This window comes from Pan troglodytes, chromosome 11, assembly GCF_028858775.2.
Source record: "Pan troglodytes isolate AG18354 chromosome 11, NHGRI_mPanTro3-v2.0_pri, whole genome shotgun sequence".
Classification (NCBI taxonomy): domain Eukaryota; kingdom Metazoa; phylum Chordata; class Mammalia; order Primates; family Hominidae; genus Pan; species Pan troglodytes.
The window spans coordinates 1991192-2010638 of record NC_072409.2 but is presented as its reverse complement, the minus strand read 5'-3'; the positions used below and the strand labels follow the sequence as shown (position 1 = coordinate 2010638).

At 59.6% G+C, this 19447-nt stretch overlaps 2 protein-coding genes across 35 annotated transcripts in view; both read right to left on the bottom strand.

Annotated features, from left to right (window-relative positions):
* Nucleotides 1-691: 691 nt before the first annotated feature.
* On the bottom strand, nt 692-12249 carry INPP5E (inositol polyphosphate-5-phosphatase E). 3 transcript variants are annotated; one of them, XM_016960466.4, is made up of 10 exons: nt 11017-12249; nt 7135-7258; nt 6431-6528; nt 5400-5524; nt 5041-5160; nt 4563-4667; nt 3932-4093; nt 3305-3420; nt 2589-2725; nt 692-1949 (listed from the first exon to the last, which is right to left on the bottom strand). In XM_016960466.4, the coding sequence occupies exons 1-10, from the start codon at nt 11826-11828 to the stop codon at nt 1817-1819; spliced, it is 1932 nt and encodes a 643-aa protein (XP_016815955.3). In that variant the 5' UTR covers nt 11829-12249; the 3' UTR covers nt 692-1816.
* A 270-nt stretch (nt 12250-12519) lies between these two features.
* The window catches only part of SEC16A (SEC16 homolog A, endoplasmic reticulum export factor), a 43865-nt gene continuing 36937 nt past the window's right edge, over nt 12520-19447 (bottom strand). For 15 of the 32 annotated variants that reach the window (XM_054658564.2, XM_054658562.2, XM_016962127.4 and 12 more), the window contains 4 exons: nt 18573-18647; nt 17984-18043; nt 16757-16834; nt 12520-14240 (listed from right to left, as the gene is read on the bottom strand). In XM_054658564.2, the coding sequence (XP_054514539.1) occupies nt 14172-14240; nt 16757-16834; nt 17984-18043; nt 18573-18647 (282 nt within the window). In that variant the 3' untranslated portion in view covers nt 12520-14171. The remainder of the gene's footprint in view (nt 14241-16756; nt 16835-17983; nt 18044-18572; nt 18648-19447) is intronic. The other 17 variants (XM_063787397.1, XM_063787400.1, XM_063787402.1 and 14 more) reach the window with 6 other exon arrangements.

Below are 19447 nucleotides of genomic sequence, written 5' to 3'. Positions count from 1 at the left end.
TTTTATCAAGAGACTGGGTGTTTGTTTCCCTACTTCTTAAGATGCTGCTAATAAAAGTTTTCTGTATTATTCACTGAATTGTTGATAACCAGCGTGGTTCATCAGGTCTCAAGTATTTGTGTCTTCCTCAAAAGACTCTTTTCCATCTAACGCTGATCTCTTGGGCAGTGAACTAGGAATGCAGGATTTTATGTATTTATTTATTTTGAGATGGAGTCTTGCTCTGCTGCCCAGGCTGGAGTGCAGTGGCGCAATCTCGGCTCACTGCAACCTTTGCCTCCTGGGTTCAAGCGATTCTCCTGCCTCAGCCTCCCCAGTAGCTGGGATTACAGGCGCCCGCCACCACACCCGGCTAATTTTTGTAATTTTAGTAGAGATGCAGGGGTGGTCGCACCATGTTGGCCAGGCTGGTCTCGAACTCCTGACCTTGTGATTTGCCCACCACTCAGGTGATCCACCTGCCTCAGCCTCCCAAAGTGCTGGGATTATAGGAGTGAGCCACCACACCCAGCCGAATGTAGGATTTTAAAGATAGCAGAGATGAACCGGACAAGATCATAGTCAGCTGTTGAGGGTTGAGACCAAATTTTTTGCCTGTGGATTTTACAGCCTTTCAAACAAGGACATTGTGAGAACGGGATATGCATGTATATTGTTGCTTCCAGGTTTCAGTCTTTGGCCAGAAAGAGACTTTAAGACTCAATATATGCATTTATTTAAAAATATAAATATGGAAAAATAAATAATTTAAAAGACTAGATTGAATGTCCCTAGATTTTCACACATTCAAAGACTACATTTTTTCAAGAGATGGAATGGGACACAAAGCAAGAATGAACGGTTCTATACTCTCGAAGAAAGAAACCCGGGACATGGTGGGGATCCCTGGCCTAGGTGTTCAAGGTGGTGGCATCCTGAACTTCCAGCAGTTCCCCAGCCCGGTTCCACTAATGTCATTCCGCGGCTGGAGTTAAAGAAGCAAACGGTCTACGTCACCAAGACCATGAGACGGTTTCACACAACAGGCTTGGCCTATGAGAGGAGGGGAAGCGGCTTCTTACTCAGCTGGGGAGGCCCTTATACTGGGGTGCAGGCCTCCTCGCCCCATGGCAGGCGACTTGCAGCCGAGTGGAGGGGAACCGTGCCACGTCCTGGAGGCTGTGTGGCTTCCTCAGCTGGGCTCTGGGGCCCACTCGGAGGTCTGAGGCCCCAGGGGTCACCTAGCCCAGATCCAGCCTTGCTCTGGATACCCGTGTGACATGGGGTGGTGTGTGTTTGAGGGGCTGCCAGGAGGACACAGATGGACGCCTGCTTCGGGTGTGGAGGGAGAGGCTGGTGCAGAGCACGGGGGTGTTGGGGGGCTCTGTGACTGCCCCCAGGGCACAGGAGCTGCTCAGGAACGGATTCTGACGTCTGCCCCCGAGAGTGGCTGGGGTCCGTGGTGCTGCCAGGCGGGTCCAAACCCTGCCACCCATGCTGTATGGACCTGTCATGGAGACGGGTGGGTCCAAGCCCTGCCCACCCATGCTGTATGGACCTGTCATGGAGACGGGTGGGTCCAAGCCCTGCCCACCCATGCTGTATGAACCTGCCATGGAGACGGGTGGGTCCAAGCCCTGCCCACCCACACCGTGTGGACCTGCCACAGAGGACAGGCTCGCTCAGGGTTGGCTTCCTTCCTGGGACGCTGGCACAGAGGCACGGTCGCCACAGTCCCTCGGATCCCCGAAAGGCGGCAAACTCTTTGTCCTTCCCAGTGGGTTTTGATCAATACAGTCACCCCACGTTGCAGCTGTGAGTCCTCGTTCAGCAAACTTCAAGAAACGGAGCAGATGGTGCTGGAGTTCTGACTCTGTAGTGCTTGCTGCCTCTGAATCTCCTTCGAAATCCGTCTTTTAATTCCTAGTAAGTACAGTTCTCTATCAAATTTGCCAGCTGCCAACGGAATGCTGTGGAGGAGGAGGGGGCATTAGGAGGGCACCCAGGGCCAGGAGGAGGGGGCGTTAGGAGGGGGCCCAGGGCCAGGAGGAGGGGGCGTTAGGAGGGGGCCCAGGGCCAGGAGGAGGGGGCGTTAGGAGGGGGCCCAGGGCCAGGAGGAGGGGGCGTTAGGAGGGGGCCCAGGGCCAGGAGGAGGGGGCGTTAGGAGGGGGCCCAGGGCCAGGAGGAGGGGGCGTTAGGAGGGGGCCGGCCCCGGAGGAGGGGGCATTTAAGAGGACACCCAGGGCCAGGATGAGGGGCTGTTAGGTGGGCACTGGCCCAGATTGGCCCTGCCTCTAAGCACACGGAGGCCTGTTCCTGGGACAGAGCCGCAGGAAGGACAGGGCGGATGCCTGAGTGCTTAAGGCCTTCGTCCCTCCAGCTGGCCACACCCAGCCCCCCAGCTGGGCCTCTCTTCACTTCCCAGAGCCTCTCCCCTTCCTGCCTTCTCCTGCTCCAGGATGAGTCCAACCGATCCCGGGGAACACAGCCCTGAAGGTCCCAGAACAAAGCCCCAAGTGGAACCCCACGATGACAGGGACCCTCTTAGCTTATGGGACGACGGCACGACCCCCAGGCCCAAGGGGGAAGGTGAGCGGGAGAACACTGACTTGTCTCGCCCTGGCCTCACTTTCACCCGGAAGAGGCCATACACAGGGCGGTGGTCGGACGTCTTGATCCCGGGGCAGGAAGAGTAGCTCACAGGACAGATGTCACCCTTGTGGCGGCTTCTGTACAAGACGCGGTCCTTCGGGAAGATTGCAGAGGCAGGAGGTCCAGTTACTTGTGAGGAGCCGTGGGGCGTGGCCCGCTCACCTCCCTGCTGTTCTCAAGCGCCCCCCACAAGGAAGCCTTCTGGGACCCCTGACACTCATGCCCATTTTGTTGCCTGGCATCTGTGGCCAGCTGGGCCAGGGCCTGTCCCTCGCCGCTGGAGAGACCCTGTGGACAGCGGCTGCTCCTACCCTGCCCTGCCTCAGTGGCTTCTTGAGGCTTCCAGCAGACATCGGGACATGCCCAGAGATGCAGCCATGGGCCTGGCGGGAGGGTGAGCGAGGGTGCAACGGGCAGAGGGCAGAGGCTCTGCAGGCCGGAGGCGAGGGCATGGCTGGTGCCCTGTGTGCCAGCCGGCTCACCCAGCCTTGAAAACACCCATGGAGAGGGCGCCGTTCTCCACCAAAGGGGACTTGCCACAAGGCCAAGGTGCAGAGCTGAGTTTCAAGTCCAGGCCGTCCAGGCTCGACCCCTGACGCCAGGCATCGGTTCCCGGCTGTGGGAGGTGCCTGCCCTGGAAGCACTCTGCACCGCAGCGGCGGGCAGGCCTCACCGTGTATGAGGGCGTCCTCTGCTTGGAGGTGCTGTCGTACGTGTCCTTCCCGATGTCAAACTTGTATGATGGCAGGAAGTGGATGTCCGGCTCCTGGAAGCCCTTGAAGATGGACCCTGCCACAGGATGGGCACTCGGACTGGCTCAGACCAGCTTGTGCCAGCCGCCCCCCCCAGGCCCTCACCTCTCCGCATCTCCCGCCACGCCCGCCCTCCCCCCACCCGCCGCAGGCCCTCACCTCTCCGCATCTCCCGCCACGCCCGCCCCCCCCCAGGCCCTCACCTCTCCTCATCTCCCACCACGCCCGCCCCCCCCAGGCCCTCACCTTTCCTCATCTCCCACCACGCCTGCCCCCCCCAGGCCCTCACCTCTCCTCATCTCCCGCCACACCCGCCCCCCACCAGGCCCTCACCTCTCCGCATCTCCCACCACGTCCGCCCCCCCAGGCCCTCACCTTTCCGCACTTCCCGCCATGCCTGCCTCCCCCAGGCCCTCATCTCTCCTCTTCTCCCACCACGCCTGCCTCCCCCAGGCCCTCACCTTTCCTCATCTCCCGCCATGCCCGCCCCCCACCAGGCCCTCACCTCTCCTCATCTCCCACCACGCCCGCCTCCCCCAGGCCCTCACCTTTCCTCATCTCCCGGATGAGCTGGTCGTGCTGCAGCAGCGCCGGCACGTCCACCACCAGGCCCTGGCACAGGAGGGCGTCCACGACTGTGCGCCCACCACTCAGGCGGAAGTTGAAGTCTCCAAACCAGAAAACCTCATCGAAGCGGGTGGTGACGTCCGCTGCGGCACAGTGGGCCATATGTGGGCACAGGCGGAGGGACGGCAGGTCCTTCCCCTTCCCCAGAACATGGCCTGGCAGTGGCTCTCAGGGGAAGTGGGTCTTGGGCGCCAGCCGGTGGGGCCGGGCCCTCTGGGGTGGGATTCGCACTGGGACAGTTCCAGAAGGCACCTGGAGCAGCCTCAGGAGCAGATGATGCCCATGGCAGGTGATGGCCACGTCTCTGCTCCTCTCCACACAGCCAGGGGAGGCGGCGGGGCGGGCAGTGGTGAGGACCAGGACCCAGGCTAGGGGGCCACCCCACTAACCGTGCTAAAGAACCACGAGGGGCCATGCGCTGGGGGCACTGGACTTTTTGGCCCTCACTTCCCAAAGCTCAGGACGCTGCCTCTTCAGAACTGCCCTAAAAACGACGGGCGCCCGTGTGCGAACCACGGCGGCACCACCCGCACGCAGTGTGGACGCCCTCACCTGCGCTGGAGCGATAGGGGTTGGTGTCAGGCACATTTCTGGGCAGGGCCAGGGCTTGCACGGTCCTGGTGTAGTCCAGCAGCCGCTCCGCCACCTTCCCGTCGCCTGCTGTGGGAACAGAAATGGGGTAGGGGCCACAGGGTTCCGGATGCTTGAGTCTCCCTAAAGCGCCGCACCTCTGGACTGTGCCCTGACTGTGCACCCCTGGCAGATGCAACCCCACTGGGCAACCGCTGCCAGGCCCAGCCAGTGACATTTCTGCCTCGGAGGACAGAGCACGGGCCCAGCACGGCACGCCCTCAGTGCCGGGGTCTGCCGGGGGTCCTTGGCGTGCATCTTAGCAAGCATGGTGCCCGCCCCACGGCCCTGGGTGGAAGATGAAGCCAGCGGCCAGGACCCCTGCCTTGGACAGGGTCCCGGTCAGGAGAGGAAGGCTGTTCTCACACAGCACCTGCGGTGTGGGCACCAAGCAACTTACAGGTGAAGTGGGACGTGATGAAGAGGAAGGAGGTGCCAAAAAAGGTGAAGCTGATGCCCAAGGCCCCTTTGGTCTTGATCTGAGACACGATGCGTGTGGTCACCGTGGAGCACTCCACCTCTGTGGGAGGGGCAGCCCTCAGCTCACCTGTGGGACGCTGCCAGGCCGGGGGTCGTGGCCAGACCCGCGTGCCAGTGGGGCCTCGCTGTGAAGCCCGGGTATGACATAGCAACCCCCAGATCCCAGAGGCAAAGCGTGACTGTCCTGCCAAGACCCTGGGTCAGCCGTGGAAAGGGGGGCTGCCACCTTCCTGCCGCGCCCACCCCTCCAGCCACACCCACCCCTCCAGCCACGCCCACCTGAGCAGAACCAGATGAGGTCCCTGCGGATGAAGAGCGACATGTAGAGCACGCCGTGGGCCGCCGAGGACAGCAGCACATAGTGCGGGCCCAGCGTCTCCTGCAGACGAGTCTCCCACTCCCGCCTGCAGAGGAGGAAGCACGGCCGGCTGGGGGACATGGCCTCCCAGCTCCGCCACCCCCAGACCTGCTGCCCAGAGCCCCTCGAGGAGCTACCAGGGAAACCCCACGACCTGGCCTTGGTGTCTTGCTCGGAGAAGCATTTGCCAGAAGGCCTGGTGGGCCAGAGTTGGGACCTGCCGGGGGCCACAGGCCCCAGTTCCACTTGAGTGGCTCCCCTGGACCCCCGCCGAGACCCCAGTGAGCAGAGCTCCTCCCGCCTGAGGGACTCATGGGCCAGGGAGGTGGGGCCCACCTCAACTCCTTCCCCCAGAGCACCTGTGTGGGCGGCAGCCACCTGCTGTTCCCGCCATGACATGGGGGCCCGGGAGGCCTTGGGGCCCGGCCCTGCTCCTGCTGCCCTTCTACTCTCGCACGTCAACTGTTTGTTACCAAAATCAAATCTCATTGATTTTAAACTCTCCGAGTTGCCACTGGAAAAAAATCTGACCCATGCATCCCACCCAGGCGTGGAGGCTGCCCGTGCCCGGCCGCGACCCGGGTCTCAGCGCCCAGCAGCTTCAGAGACGGCAGCCCCCGGGCAGGCACTGCAGATCTGTGCCCGGCCACGACCCGGGTCTCAGCGCCCAGCAGCTTCACAGACGGCAGCCCCCGGGCAGGCACTGCAGATCTGTGCCCGGCCACGAACCGGGTCTCAGCGCCCAGCAGCTTCACAGACGGCAGCCCCCGGGCAGGCACTGCAGATCTGTGCCCGGCCACGAACCGGGTCTCAGCGCCCAGCAGCTTCACAGACGGCAGCCCCCGGGCAGGCACTGCAGATCTGTGCCCGGCCACGAACCGGGTCTCAGCGCCCAGCAGCTTCACAGACGGCAGCCCCCGGGCAGGCACTGCAGGGCCTGCGGCCGCCCTACCTGTCAGAACAGCCCTCCTGGACCCCGATGACATACAGGTCCTGGGCATAGTCGGCCTCGGCTGGGAGCAGGAACTCATCCAGGCTGGGCGGGAGCTCCTGGAAGGAGGAGCATGTGGTGAGCCGGCTCCTCCCGAAACCTGCAGGCGCCTGTGGGTGGATCCCACTGCAGTGCCTTGAGTACCAGCGACTCCTCCGAATGAGGGGAAACTGAGGCCAGGGCCAAAAAGGGATCTGCCCGGTCTCCGAGGCAGCCTCTGACACACCAAACACACCTCAGGTTGGCCCTTGGCCTCAGTTTCCCTCTCCAAGCATGAGTCTGTCCAACGACCACCCCTGTATGACCCTCCCGTCACCATGACCCCAGTCCGTGCTGCCCACCCTGTCCCTGAGCCACCCCTACGCGTGCCCCGCTGGCCGCCCTCCCGCTCACCTTGAGCAGATGATTCTCAGCCAGGCCCATTGCCCCAACCCCCTCCCCTACTTTCTGCAGCCACGTGGCCAGGGAGGTGCAGGTGGGAGCTCTGGGGGATGGGGGTCCTTACCCACTCTCACCCTCCTGTACTGCGGTTAGCAGTGGGGTGCACCTCGGGGCTCTGCCCTCCTGGCCCCAGGATGAGGCACAGAGCTGCCCCGTCCCCCTCACCCGCCTTTGTCCAGCACCACCCCACCCTTCCCCGCCCGGCACCACCCAGAGCCACTCACCTTCTGGCCCTGCATGTTCCAGGTGGCCACGAAGAGTGCCACGTTCCGGTCTGGGAAGTAGCGGGCCAGCTCATCCGCCCCCAACAGGGCCCCGCTGGCCAGGAGGCTGCCCTCCAGGTAACTCCTGTGACGGGAGGACCCCAAGCTCAGGGCCAGGCACAAGACACCTCCCTGGGGGTCTGGGCCAGGTCCCCAGGGACAACAGCAAAACCCATGGAATGTCAGGAGCTGCCCCCAGCCCCAAGCAAGGACTCTCCTGGACCCCGCGGCACTGCTGTCTGCTCTCCAGGAACACAAGGCCTGACCTGGTTGCACAAACACCCAGAGCGGGTTCACACCCCCTCCCTACCTCCCGGGAAGAGGCATGAGAGGGTGACGTTTTGGGCTTTTTGGTGGTGGGATCCTGGAAAAGCCACAGAGAGGAGCTCCCAAACTATAAGCCAAGGCAGTGGGCACAGGGTGCTGTTCGGGGAGGGGCTGGTTCTCCTCCTTTCTCCTTTGGCCCCAGCACCAGGCAGGACGGTCTAAGATACAGAGACCACACGAGCCACACGGAAACGCGTCCATCTCCTCGACACCCCGTGGCTTTGACGCACTTTTGGGTTTGCTTGTTTTGGTTTCTAGTGGGGACAGGGTCTCACTCCGTGCCCAGGCTGGAGTGCAGTGGCACTAACACAGCTCCCTGCAGCCTCTACCTCCCGGGCTCAAGTGATCCTCCTGCCTCAGCCTCCCGAGTAGCTGGGACTCCAGGTGCAGTGCCACCACGCCCGGCTAGTTTTTTACTTATCTTTTATTTTTGTAGAAACAGGGTCTCGCCACGTTGTCCAGGCTGATGCTTTCAGATTTTAATACGGCGGTGCACACAAATGGTTAAACACCGTGTGGCACAGCAACATCCCTGCCCCTCCCCACACTCAGCACCTTCTGCCACGAGGGCTGGTAACCCGTCAAGAGGCAACAGCACACGCCTGCCGCTCCGTGGGACATCCAGTGTCTGTCGCCGTGGGCTCTGCTACGGTGGTGCAAGAGCCACCAGGGGATGTGGACACAAGGGGCGCAGCCGTGTGCCCGAGACGCTTGATTTACAGACACTGAAATCTGAATTTTACAATTTTCTTGTACTATGAAACATCATTAGAATGGTTTTGACTTTTTCCAACCATTTGGAAATGTAAAACCCGTTCTCAGCTCGCCGACTATACAGAAACGCCGTGGGCTAGGCTTGCCAGCCGTCCTCCCCGCTCCCTCTCTAAGTAACACGCGTGCTGCTCCTTCTGGATACGCCGTCTTCTGACATGGTTCCCTTCCACAAGGGGACACGAGAGCATAGTGCCAGATTCCTGTGACCTCCCGCGAGAACTTCTTCAACCCTGGCTGCAGCTCACCAAGCTTCGCTGGACACGATTAAATCATGTCAGCAGGGAGGAACCTCGCTACCTCACCCCTAAAACTGTTGACAATCCCGTTCGGGACAGCTGTGTTCACACAGTGGTCATTCGGGACAGAGAGCGTTCCTGTGGGCACCCCTGTCAAGTGATCCCGGGCCCAGCAGGGGCTCCTCGGTCACCAGGCTGGAGGCCCACAGCCCCTTTGCCGGCAGCGCCCATCATGTCCGCACCAGCAGCCACGTGGTCAGTCTGCCCAGCTCTGTCCAGAGCATGGTTAGTAACAGCAGGCCAGGGGCGGCCCTCACAGCCATCCTGTGTCTAGACACGGGCAGGGGCAGAGCTGCCTCAGACCCCCATCCAGGGCCAGGACACTGCACAGCTTCTGCATGAGGACGCTCAGGCCGGCTGCCACAGCCTGGGCCAGCTCTCTGAGCAAAAGGAATGGGTGGGGAAAGGCCCCCTAACCCGCCCTGGCAGCCCCAAGGCACTGGTAAAAGCCAGCAGCCATTCTCAAACAGGGCGGACCCAGCCTGTGCACACGCGGCCCGCAAACTCAGAATGGGTTTTACTGTGTGGAACGGCAGAGAAAGAAAAAAGAGCGAGGTTCCAATGTATGTCCCTAATAGACTCACTGGCACACAGACGCCCTTTGGTCCCCACTGTCTGTGTCTCCCCCTTGACAGAAAGAGTGCGCCGACCCCTATTCTAGAACAGACCGGAGGTCTGGAAATGGGAAGCTTTTAGGCAGCAGAACTGGGTTAAAGGATCCACGTCAACCCTCGTTTCCTGGTTGCTTGAAAACAACGACTTGAGGGTCCAAATTTGAGACACGACTGTCCTTTTCTCTAACAGGTGTATCTACGTCAACCGGATCTAATTTTAAAATGTGATGCTTTAGATGCACTAAGAAATCTCACTCTTTACGAGAAGCCCTGCGGTGAATTATTTTAACAAAAGCAGCAGTCTTGCCCTGTATGTGACCGCACCTGCTCCATCCATGACAGGAGGAGAGTATGGTGGGGGCGCCAGGCACAGGCCCTCACTCCAGGCCTGAGCCCACCGGCCTGCTGGTGCACCACAGACGCAGGGAAGTGAGGCTACCTTCGGGGACTGTGGTGAGCTGAACAGTGATCCCCAAAGCCATGTCCACCCCCAGAGCCCCAGAACCTTGGAATGGGACCTTATTCGGAAACGGGGTCTTTGCAAACGTGTTTAATTAAGGATCTCGAGATAAGACCACCCTGGATTTACGGTAGGCAGTAAATTCAATGACTGGTGTCCTTATAAAAAGAGAGGGGAACACAGAGAGACAGGGAAGAGGCCACATAGAGACAGAGGCAGAGACTGGAGCATGCGGCCACAAGCCAAGGAACAAGTGGGGCCCCAGGAGCGGGAGGCGGCGGGAGGACCCTCCCCTGAGCCTCTGGAGAGAGGCTGCCTGGCCACACCTTGATTTTAGACTTCTGGCCTCTAGAACTGGGAGAGAGTCCAGCTCTGCTGTTGCAAGCCTCCCAGTCTGTGGTCATGAGTTACAACGGCCCCAGGACACCAACACAGAAACCACCTCACACCTCTCCCTTCTCACACCTGTCCTGCCTCCCGCCGCGGCCGACAGACAAGACTTGGGCACCATGGCAGTGGGGTGGGGGGATGAAAAGAAGGGTGCAGGTGACTCTGCCAAGTCATAGTGGGAGCATCGCAGGACAGGCCCCCAGACTGAGACCCCAAGACAAGACCAGGCTTGGGAGAGGTCATGGGTTCAGCTGCAGTTCCTTCCAGCAACAGCTGGAGCCCACCAAAATGTTCCTCATGAGCAAGTGGCTAAACGAAAGTAGCCTCAACACATCTGGGGCCTCTTGCCGCAGAAAAAAACAAAGGGGGCAGGCCGGGCGCAGTGGCCCACGCCTGGAATCCCAGCACTTTGGGAGGCCGAGGCCAGGAGTTCGAGACCAGCCTCGCCAACACGGCGAAACCCCGCCTCTACTAAAAATACAAAATTTAGCTGGGTGTGGTGGCGGGCGCCTGTAATCCCAGATTCTCAGGAGGCTGAGGCAGGAGGATCCCTTGAACCCAGGAGGCAGAGGTTGCAGTGAGCCGGGATCGCGCCGCTGCACTCCAGCCTGGGCGACAGAGAGAGTAACAAACAAAAACAACCAAAGGGGCGGATGGTATACATTGACGACATTTCCCAAGACTAAACAAGAAAAAGCGCCAGATACGTAATTGTATGCAGGATGCCATCCTGTCTACCTTAACACAACGTCACGCCCACGAATGGTTCTGAAACACACAGGAAAAGTTCTGGGAAGTTCGGGAGAGATGGGAAGGGCGCTGCTGTGGGGTGGGGCTGGGAGATGGGGTGGCTGCGGGAGACCCGCTTCGTTCTTTCCGGTTAGGCATCTTAAACGCTGCTGATGGGAACGGTCTCACGAGGTTCCAGCAGCCCGAACACTACAACGAAGGCGGCGCAGGGGCTGCACCCGCCAGGCCCTACCTGCTGCGGACGTCCTTGCTGCGGATGGGCGCCAGGAGGCTGAAGGAGGATTTGGCCGAGCGAAGGGAACAGTCGTCGCAGGCCAGGGGGCTCCGCGGCCGGCCGGGGCCCAGGCTGCTGTGGGCCCGCACCAGGAGCGGCTGCGCGCGGAGCTTGTAGTCGGCAAGATCCGAGTCGACCTTGTTTGCTGTCCTCAGGGAGTCGGAGGCGATGTCCAGGCTCAGGGCAGGCGGTGGGCGCGGGGGCAGCAGGCTGGGCAGCCTGGGCGAGCTCCCCGCCACGGCGGCGTCTCTGTGCGGGAGGTTCGGGGAGCTGCTGGCCACCCCAGAGAGAGGGTTACCCCCCGAGGACGGGCTCCCTCTCTCACTGCTCAGGACCCCGCGGGACTTGGGGATTTCCTGCAAGGAGGTGCTCAGGCAGGGCGGGGAGCAGCTGTGGGCGGGGGCCCCGGGGCCCTCGCTCTGCACTGAGCCCCTGGAGGGACTGGTCCCATTCCGGGCTTCCAGGTCCTCCTGGCTGCCTCGAAAACGCCTCCTCCTCCAGCCCTTGTCGTCCAGGGACAGGGCTCGCTCCAGTCGAGGCCTGGCGGGGGGCCGCGGGGCGATGGGTGCTGCTCGGGCTGGCGGGTCCTCGCCGCTGGGCGTGGCCGGAGTGCTGCAGGCAAGCGCGGGGCTCTCGGAGCCCGGAACATCGGGTGGGGACCCCGCGCGCTGGGCCAGCGGAGCGCCGGGAAGCTGTCCTTGGAGCGTCCTCCCTTCCGGCGGCTGCGGGGCCGGCTCCGAGGGCCGCAGATTCTCCGCCTTGGACGGCATGGACGGTCTCTCCCGGGGCAGGCCTCGGCGCGGGGCCGCAGGCAGCGCGAGGGGTCAGGGGTGCCGGGTCCGGGGTCGCCGGCGCAGCGAGGAGCAGAAACGCCGCTGCGGCTCCCGCTTGGGCCGGGGGTGGTCGCGGAGGGGCGGGGGCGGCTGCCGCATGGCCCGGGCCCCGAGTCCCGCCAGCCCCTCGGGGCTCCCAGACGCCGTTCCCAGGGCGGTCCGCAGGCAGGGCCTGGGGGAACAGGCGGCTGGGCGCTTGTCGCGGGGGAGGTTCGACCCCGACGGGGACGCCGCTCGGGGAGAGGGGTGGGAACCGGGCACCCCTGGCTGGGCCCGCAGACTCCGAAGTCGAGCCGGTGCTCGCGGAGGCCCGGCCGCCCAGAAGCGGAGTCAGCCCGGCCGGGACCCAGCAACTGCCGCCGCGGGGCCGCGCCCGGTCCCCGCCCCGCGCCCCGGCCCCGGCCCCGCCCACAGCGGCCCCTGGCGGCCGGAGGTCTACGCCGCACCGGGCCCGGACGGGTCTCCCACGCCCCTCCCAACCCGGCAGCCCCGCAGTCCGGCAGGTCCCAGCGAGGCAGGTGCAGGTCCCCGGAGAGGACCTGGGTGCGGTCCAGGACAGCGCCGAGGCCTGCGGGCACCTGCACTCACTCGCTTCCAGCAAACCAAAGGGAACCACAGGTGAAGGTGCTTGAAGGAGCGCAAAATATTTTATTCAACAATTTGCAATGTAACAATTCTCATTTAGGAAAAATAGCCGCTCCCGCCTGGAGGAAGCTTCTTGAATCAAAAGTCGTGGCAGGCGACCCCAGAACAGCGGGCAGGGCCGACCGGAAGAGGCCCCAGGATTCACACGAGCTGACCGAGGGACAGAGAGGGCTGCCCTGTCACAGGGACTGGCCTTTCTCCAAGTGACAAGGACAAATGGATCCAGCGGGACACGCCTGTGAAACATTTTGGAAAACATCCTGGGTGGTCTAGGCTAAATGATCAAGTGAAACAGAAAGCCAGGAAGGATCTGTGCTAATTCCACATTCTACAATTTCTACACTTAAACTTAAAACACCAAACAGTTTGTATTCCTCCAGCAGAACCTACAGAAATTATCTACTGATTTTTATTAGTATTTAAATCTTTTCTTCAGTCTCTTTAGACTTGACAAGAATACGAAGAGTTTTCAGAACAGTCAGAGAAGCCTTAAAGCTTTGCATCAGTGAGAGGAGGCCCGTCTCTGAGTTGAACAGGGTTGAGTCCACCAGGAGCTACTCAAAAGTCTCAGTGTGGCAAAACTCGGGGCAGAAATACTAAGTTCCAGAGCTGCTGTCAAGAAACTGTGTTAAGATACTCTCCCCAAGTGCTACCAACCTCTGAACCAACGTCCCCCAGGGGAGAAAGTGGGTCATGTGGATTGTACCACGAAAAGTGCTCACGGAAAGTGCAGCCTTTTAGAGAAGTGCATCCAGCTTCCTTAACAGTGAGTCTAACCGTGCTCCTACACACGAAATGAAGCCCAAATCAAACATCACACGGTCAGTTTTCAACCTGGATGACCACCCTGAGCCATCGTGTCAGACAGCCGGCTCTCTGGGGCTCCTTCCCAGTGACTGGGCCACACGGTGGGCAGTCCCCAGCGCTTTGGGTACACAAAATCACCCATGGTCCTCATCAGGCCACAGAAAGTAAAGTGAGGCTGGAAACGTCTTTGCAACAGGAAAGAAATTCACTGCAGTAACTAGGGCCTCTCTCAAAAACCGTGAACTAATGCCGAAGGAACCCCACGGCTCCTCGGAGGCGCTGACTGAGAACACAGCACCCTCCACTCATTCAGCCAGGTTCAAACACGGCGAGGGCCCAGATGGTGCAGAGCAGGGGTTGGGGTCTGCCTCAGTCACCCTCTCTTTGCTCCCAGCACCTTAAAGGAAGCGCGGGACTCACTGGGCAGTGACTCACAGCTGGGCTTGGAGAGGCCCTGGTTACTACCGACCATGTGGCTCTCCTGTGGCAGAGACAGCTCCAGCTTCACTGAATGAACATTCTTAAATGACCAGGAATACTATATCCTTAAATCATCCTAAATGACTAAGAAAGTCACATCATTCTTTTCGGCAAACAATTCTGAGTCAAAGATTCAGTCTTTCCATCCAGAATCTGAAAGGATGGTGGAATTAATTTTCAAAATAATTCATTACGATGGGCGGTGAGGAGGGAGGCACAGCGTGCGACCAGCTCTGAGTCACTGCTGTGTCTCCCTGGGGGCGGGACGGAGATCGCGGAGGTCGGTCGGGTTCTTCGGGGAGAACAGCAGCGTCAGGGCTCCAAGTGCAAGTTCACAGCAGGGCAAGCCTAGTTCAGCACCAGGTGCTTCCTCTGGCCAATCCTCCCTAGCCTTGAGCTCCCGGAGGTGGCGCAGGCCTGGAATGAAATCAACAGCATGACCTCTGCATGCCTGCCCCCAGGGTGGGCAGTGCTCGGGTGCAGCGTGGCAGGGGCTGGTCCACATAATGAACCACACGGGCCATTGGCGCTGACAAGCTGAAGGCTTCGTTTTTGTTTCCAAAAGCCTCTGGAAACTGACAAGTCAGTGCCAAGTCCTGGGCTCCCTTGAAAGCACTGCGTCCTTAACCATCAATGTTTACTGTGAGGGTGGCCAGGAGGTGCCGTGGTTTCGTCAGGGCCATGAGACCTGGAGCTGCTCTGCAGAGCCAGCCTGGCTGTCCAGAGTCCAGGGACAAGTGGTGGCCAGGCCTGGCCTACTGCATGGGACGCGGGGACCTCAGTTGCAGACAGCTGGCCAATGCAGGCATCCACTCTTGCTCCCTCGCAAAGCCTCATGGAGGGGAAAGCCAAGGAATTTTTGTAAAGGCACTAACCACATGGTAAAGAGAGCAGGACAACACCAAAATCGACTAGTCTGGATGCTGAAAAGCAGGAGACAGCCAGGGGCCAGCTGGGGGGCAGTGGTCCTGGGAGCCTCGGCCTTGTTTGTAAAGGACCAGGGCAGGAGTGCTGGGCCCCAGCCCAGGAAGCCTGCAGTCAAGAGTGTGTGAGGCCGTGAGGGCAGGCTGGGGTGACAATGGGGCTGAATCCCAAGAGGCCCCAGACCTTGGACCCCGCTCAGCTCCCCTACACTGGCAGCCAGTCTATACTCCACAGGCAAGGGAGAGGGGAGGAGAGACGAGGCTGAGGGAGGGAAACCACAGGAAACATTCTAGAACACTCCCCAGCTGAAGGGCATGCAGTCAGGCCCAAGGGGGCTGAGGGTGAAGCCCTGCAGGTCCCAGGGAAACGGACCCTGAAAGGGGCTGCAGGTAGAACGGCCCTGGGGTCTCAGCAACCACAGGCAGCAGGAAACCTAAGGCCACTTGCAGTTCTGAAGAAAGCGACTTTGGCCCAAGAATTCTACCAGCCAGCCAGATAGGCCAGAGGAGAAAGGCAGCTCCAGACGTGAAAGGCATCTCCCAAGTCACCCCGGGACCTTTCTGTCAAGAAGCTACTAGGAAAAAGAAATAAACATACAAAAAAAGCAAGAGCTACCAGAGGATATGTGTCACCAAGACAAACAGAATAACTAAGAAAGGCAGCAATGTAGGATTCCAAAGCTGGGGGACCCACTCCGGGGAGACCCGGGTGCCCGGGCCAAGGGAGGAGAGATCACTCGGCTCAGAGACCACGGGCTCCAGGAGAACAGAATAGCAGACGCGGCAGAGCTGGGGGCTGAATGAGGGATACACAAGTAGAAAGCCAAGCACACTTTACAAACCACAACCTAGGAAAAGGCAAAGCGAATGCAGGAGCACGGAGGGCCTGGTGTCCACACAGAGCTCCACACGGGAGCACGGAGGGCCTGGTGTCCACACAGAGCTCCACATGGGAGCACGGCGGGCCTGGTGTCCACACAGCCCTACATGGGAGCACAGAGGGCCTGGTGTCCACACAGAGCTCCACACGGGAGCACGGAGGGCCTGGTGTCCACGCAGCCCCACACGGGAGCACGGCGGGCCTGGTGTCCACACAGAGCTCCACACGGGAGCACGGAGGGCCTGGTGTCCACACAGCTCCACACGGGAGCACAGCGGGCCTGGTGTCCACACAGAGCTCCACAGGGGAGCACAGAGGGCCTGGTGTCCACACGGAGCTCCACACGGGAGCACAGCGGGCCTGGTGTCCACACACAGCTCCACACGGGAGCACGGCGGGCCTGGTGTCCACACAGAGCTCCACAGGGGAGCACAGAGGGCCTGGTGTCCACACACAGCTCCACACGGGAGCACAGCGGGCCTGGTGTCCACACAGCCCTACATGGGAGCACAGAGGGCCTGATGTCCACACAGAGCTCCACACGGGAGCACGGAGGGCCTGGTGTCCACACAGAGCTCTGTACGGGAGCACGGAGGGCCTGGTGTCCACACAGAGGGAGAAATGGCAGCCGGGGAGGGCCCAACCTGGCTCCTCACAGTGCCCTGTGGACTGCCACCCAGTAGGTGTGCAACTTTCATTCAGAAAAGAGAAGCTGGGCACGGTGGCTCAAGCCTGTAATCCCAGTGCCTTGGGAAGCCGAGGTGGGAAGATCGCTTGAGCCTAGTAGTTCAAGACCAGCCTAGGCAACAAGGTGAGACCGTCTCTACAAAACATAAAAAATTTGCCAGGTGTGCTGACCGTGCCTGTAGTCCCAGCTACTCAGGAGGCTGAGGCAGGAGGATTGCTTCAGCCCAGGAAGTTATGGCTGCAGTGAGCTGAGATCAGAGATCGCACCACTGCACTCCAGCCTGGGCAACAGAGCAAGACCCTGTCTCAATAAATAAATAAATATATTTTTTAAAAAGAAAGAAAAAGAGGATCTAGGGCAGAAAGCTGCCATCACTGAGCAGCAGGGTCAGGTCGTCAGTGGGTGTGTTAGGGTCTCGTAGGGAAAGGTAGGAGTCACTCACCTGTGCCAGCTGAGCAGGGTTGTAGAAGGGCACAGCCCCGCTGGGAGGGCCCCCTGCAGCAGGGAGGTCGCCAGGAGCCTGAGAAGCACAGAGAAGTCACCTCAGCAGGGCTGTGCTGCACAGCAGCTGTCACTTCAAGTGCAGATAAAGACACCGCTTCTAGGTGGGATTTACAGTACTTTTACATAAGCTACAGAAGCAGATCCAAGACACTTCTTGCAACACTGGATTTAGTTATTTAATGGTTCAGAGAAAAATGGTGAAAATCAAAGCAACGTGCAGAGCCAATGTTTTAAGCACCGGAACATGCAATGGGAAGGTGCACACAGCACTGAGGTGGCACCGAGCGTGCGAGGTGGTGAGGAGGTGCCCACGGCTGCAGCTCTAAGGCTCCAGCCATGACACGAGGCCCAGGGCTCTCATTTGCAGGCGGAAGGGTCGCTGCAAGCCTTTCTGCTGAGCCACGGCTGCAGCTGGTGCCGGGACAGGCAGAAGATGAAGCGTTCGTTCACCTCCCTCCCACATTGGCCGCAGGACACCGTCACTGCTGCACCCGCCCCGGCCTCAAGCCAACGTTCTCATGCTTGATCAGAAAGGAGCAATCTTCCTTCCAAAGGAGAGCATCCTGACCGGGGAAACACTCACTCGGCGAGGCCACGACCCAGGCCCGTCATTGGAAAAACCAATTTGGAAAGAGCAAAATGACAGAACCCACTCATTGACTAGGACACCTCAGGGTCGATCCAGTCGCCCCATGTATGTGGAGACTTAACAGCAAAACCCCCTTTAAGGCCATTTAAAGGAACACTGCTGTAATCTCAGCACTTTGGGAGGCTGAGGCGGGCGGATCACCTGAGGTTGGGACCAGCCTGACCAACATGGAGAAACCCCGTCTCTACTAAAAATACAAAATTAGCTGGGCGTGGTGGCTCATGCCTGTAATCCCAGCTACTCAGGAAGGCCGAGACAGGAGGATGGCTTGAACCCAGGAGGTGGAGGTGGCGGTGAGCTGAGATCACACCATTGCATTCCAGCCTGGGCAACAAGAGCAAAACTCCGTCTCAAAAAAAAAAAAAAGGAACCCTGTACCCTTGGTCACGTGACGCTGAGGGAGACAACGGGCGAGGTTAGTGGCAAAGCGCACGTGGCGAACCGGCACCGCGTGCTCAGGAACACAGGCGGCACACGCCAGCTCTCATGTTAGTGAGGACCACCAGCCGCAGGTACCTGATTAAAATGCTGGCTCACTTCACGTGATAATGAACTCATTGAACTACAGCGCGAAAGCTACAAAACAGCAAGAACACACACAAAACACGGACAAAAGTCAACATGCGCGTCACTGTCCAATCCAAGCCGTCAGTTCCATTTCAAAAGCTTTGTGATGCCATTAGAATCAACATAACTCAAAAGGGAAAAAAAGCCAGTGTTAGCTTAAGATTCCTGTCTTAATGTAAAGCTGTTATCCCGAAACAACCATTAGCTTAGGGGAGGGCTGGGAGGAAAAGTCCAGCCTCGGCCTAAGCCAGCTTCACCTCCTGACACCTCACAATTCAAGACAATTCCCGTGCTGTTGAGGGGAGAGGACCGGGACTGAGGCGACAACTCAAACCCCCTGCACCCCTCCTGGAGCTCCCAAACAGTTTTGTTAAAACAAGTGCAATTTTTTCCCCCAGGAACACCACCTTCAAGGTGCTCTTGTTTCTAAACTGCCTCTTCCTACCCAGTACCGCCCTCCATAAAGGAAGAGGCGCCTGGACAGTGAGCTGCTGGGGAGGCCTGGGCTGCGGGGGGCCCTGGCGTCGGCACTCCTTACCTCTCCTCCCTGGGAACCCTCAGGCCTGGAGGAGGGGAGTTCAGAGCCAGGGAGTGACGCTGCAGAGCTTAAAACCTGCCGAGGAAAAGAAGAATTGCAGCAACCAAATCCCAGGGAATTGAAGTCTCTCACACCAGGCCGAAAAATATGAAACTGTTCTGGCCTAGGTTACAAACGCCCTCTTCCACGTAAAGTGCTCCTCAGAGAGAAGTGAAAAGTGTCTCACACGTGGGTCCAGCCGCACAACCCTGTTGGCTCTAGACCCCTGCAGCTCTCTACCAGGTGCCTGTGTGTGCCCATGACAGGCTTGCAATCTGGGGCTACTGTTATTCCCATTTTACAGAGGGGAAAACTGAGGCTTAGACAGGTGAGTGACTGCCCCATGCTTTACACAGCTGATGAATGGAGAACAGGATTAGGCCCAGGCCTGTCCCACCGTACAGAGTGCAGTCTGAGCTGGTTTTTTTTTTTTTTTTTTTTGAGATGGAGTCTCGCTCTGTCGCCCGGGATGGAGTGCAATGGCGCAATCTCAGCTCACTGCAACCTCTGCCTCCTGGGTCCAAGCTATTCTTCTGCCTCAGCCTTCTGAGTAGCTGGGATTACAGGCACCCGCCACCACACCCAGGTAAATTTTGTTTTTTTTTTTAGTAGAGACGGGGTTTCACCACGTTGGCCAGGCTGGTCTCGAACTCCTGACCTCAGGTGACCCGCCCAGCTCAGCCTCCCAAAGAGCTGGGATTACAGGCATCAGCCACCACTCCCGACTGGTCTGAGCTGTTCTACTTCACATGGGAGTCATTTGTTTTTTGTTTTTGTTTTTTGGATGAAAATATACTTAACTTTTATTATCGGTAGGTAATTTCTCTGTAACTTAG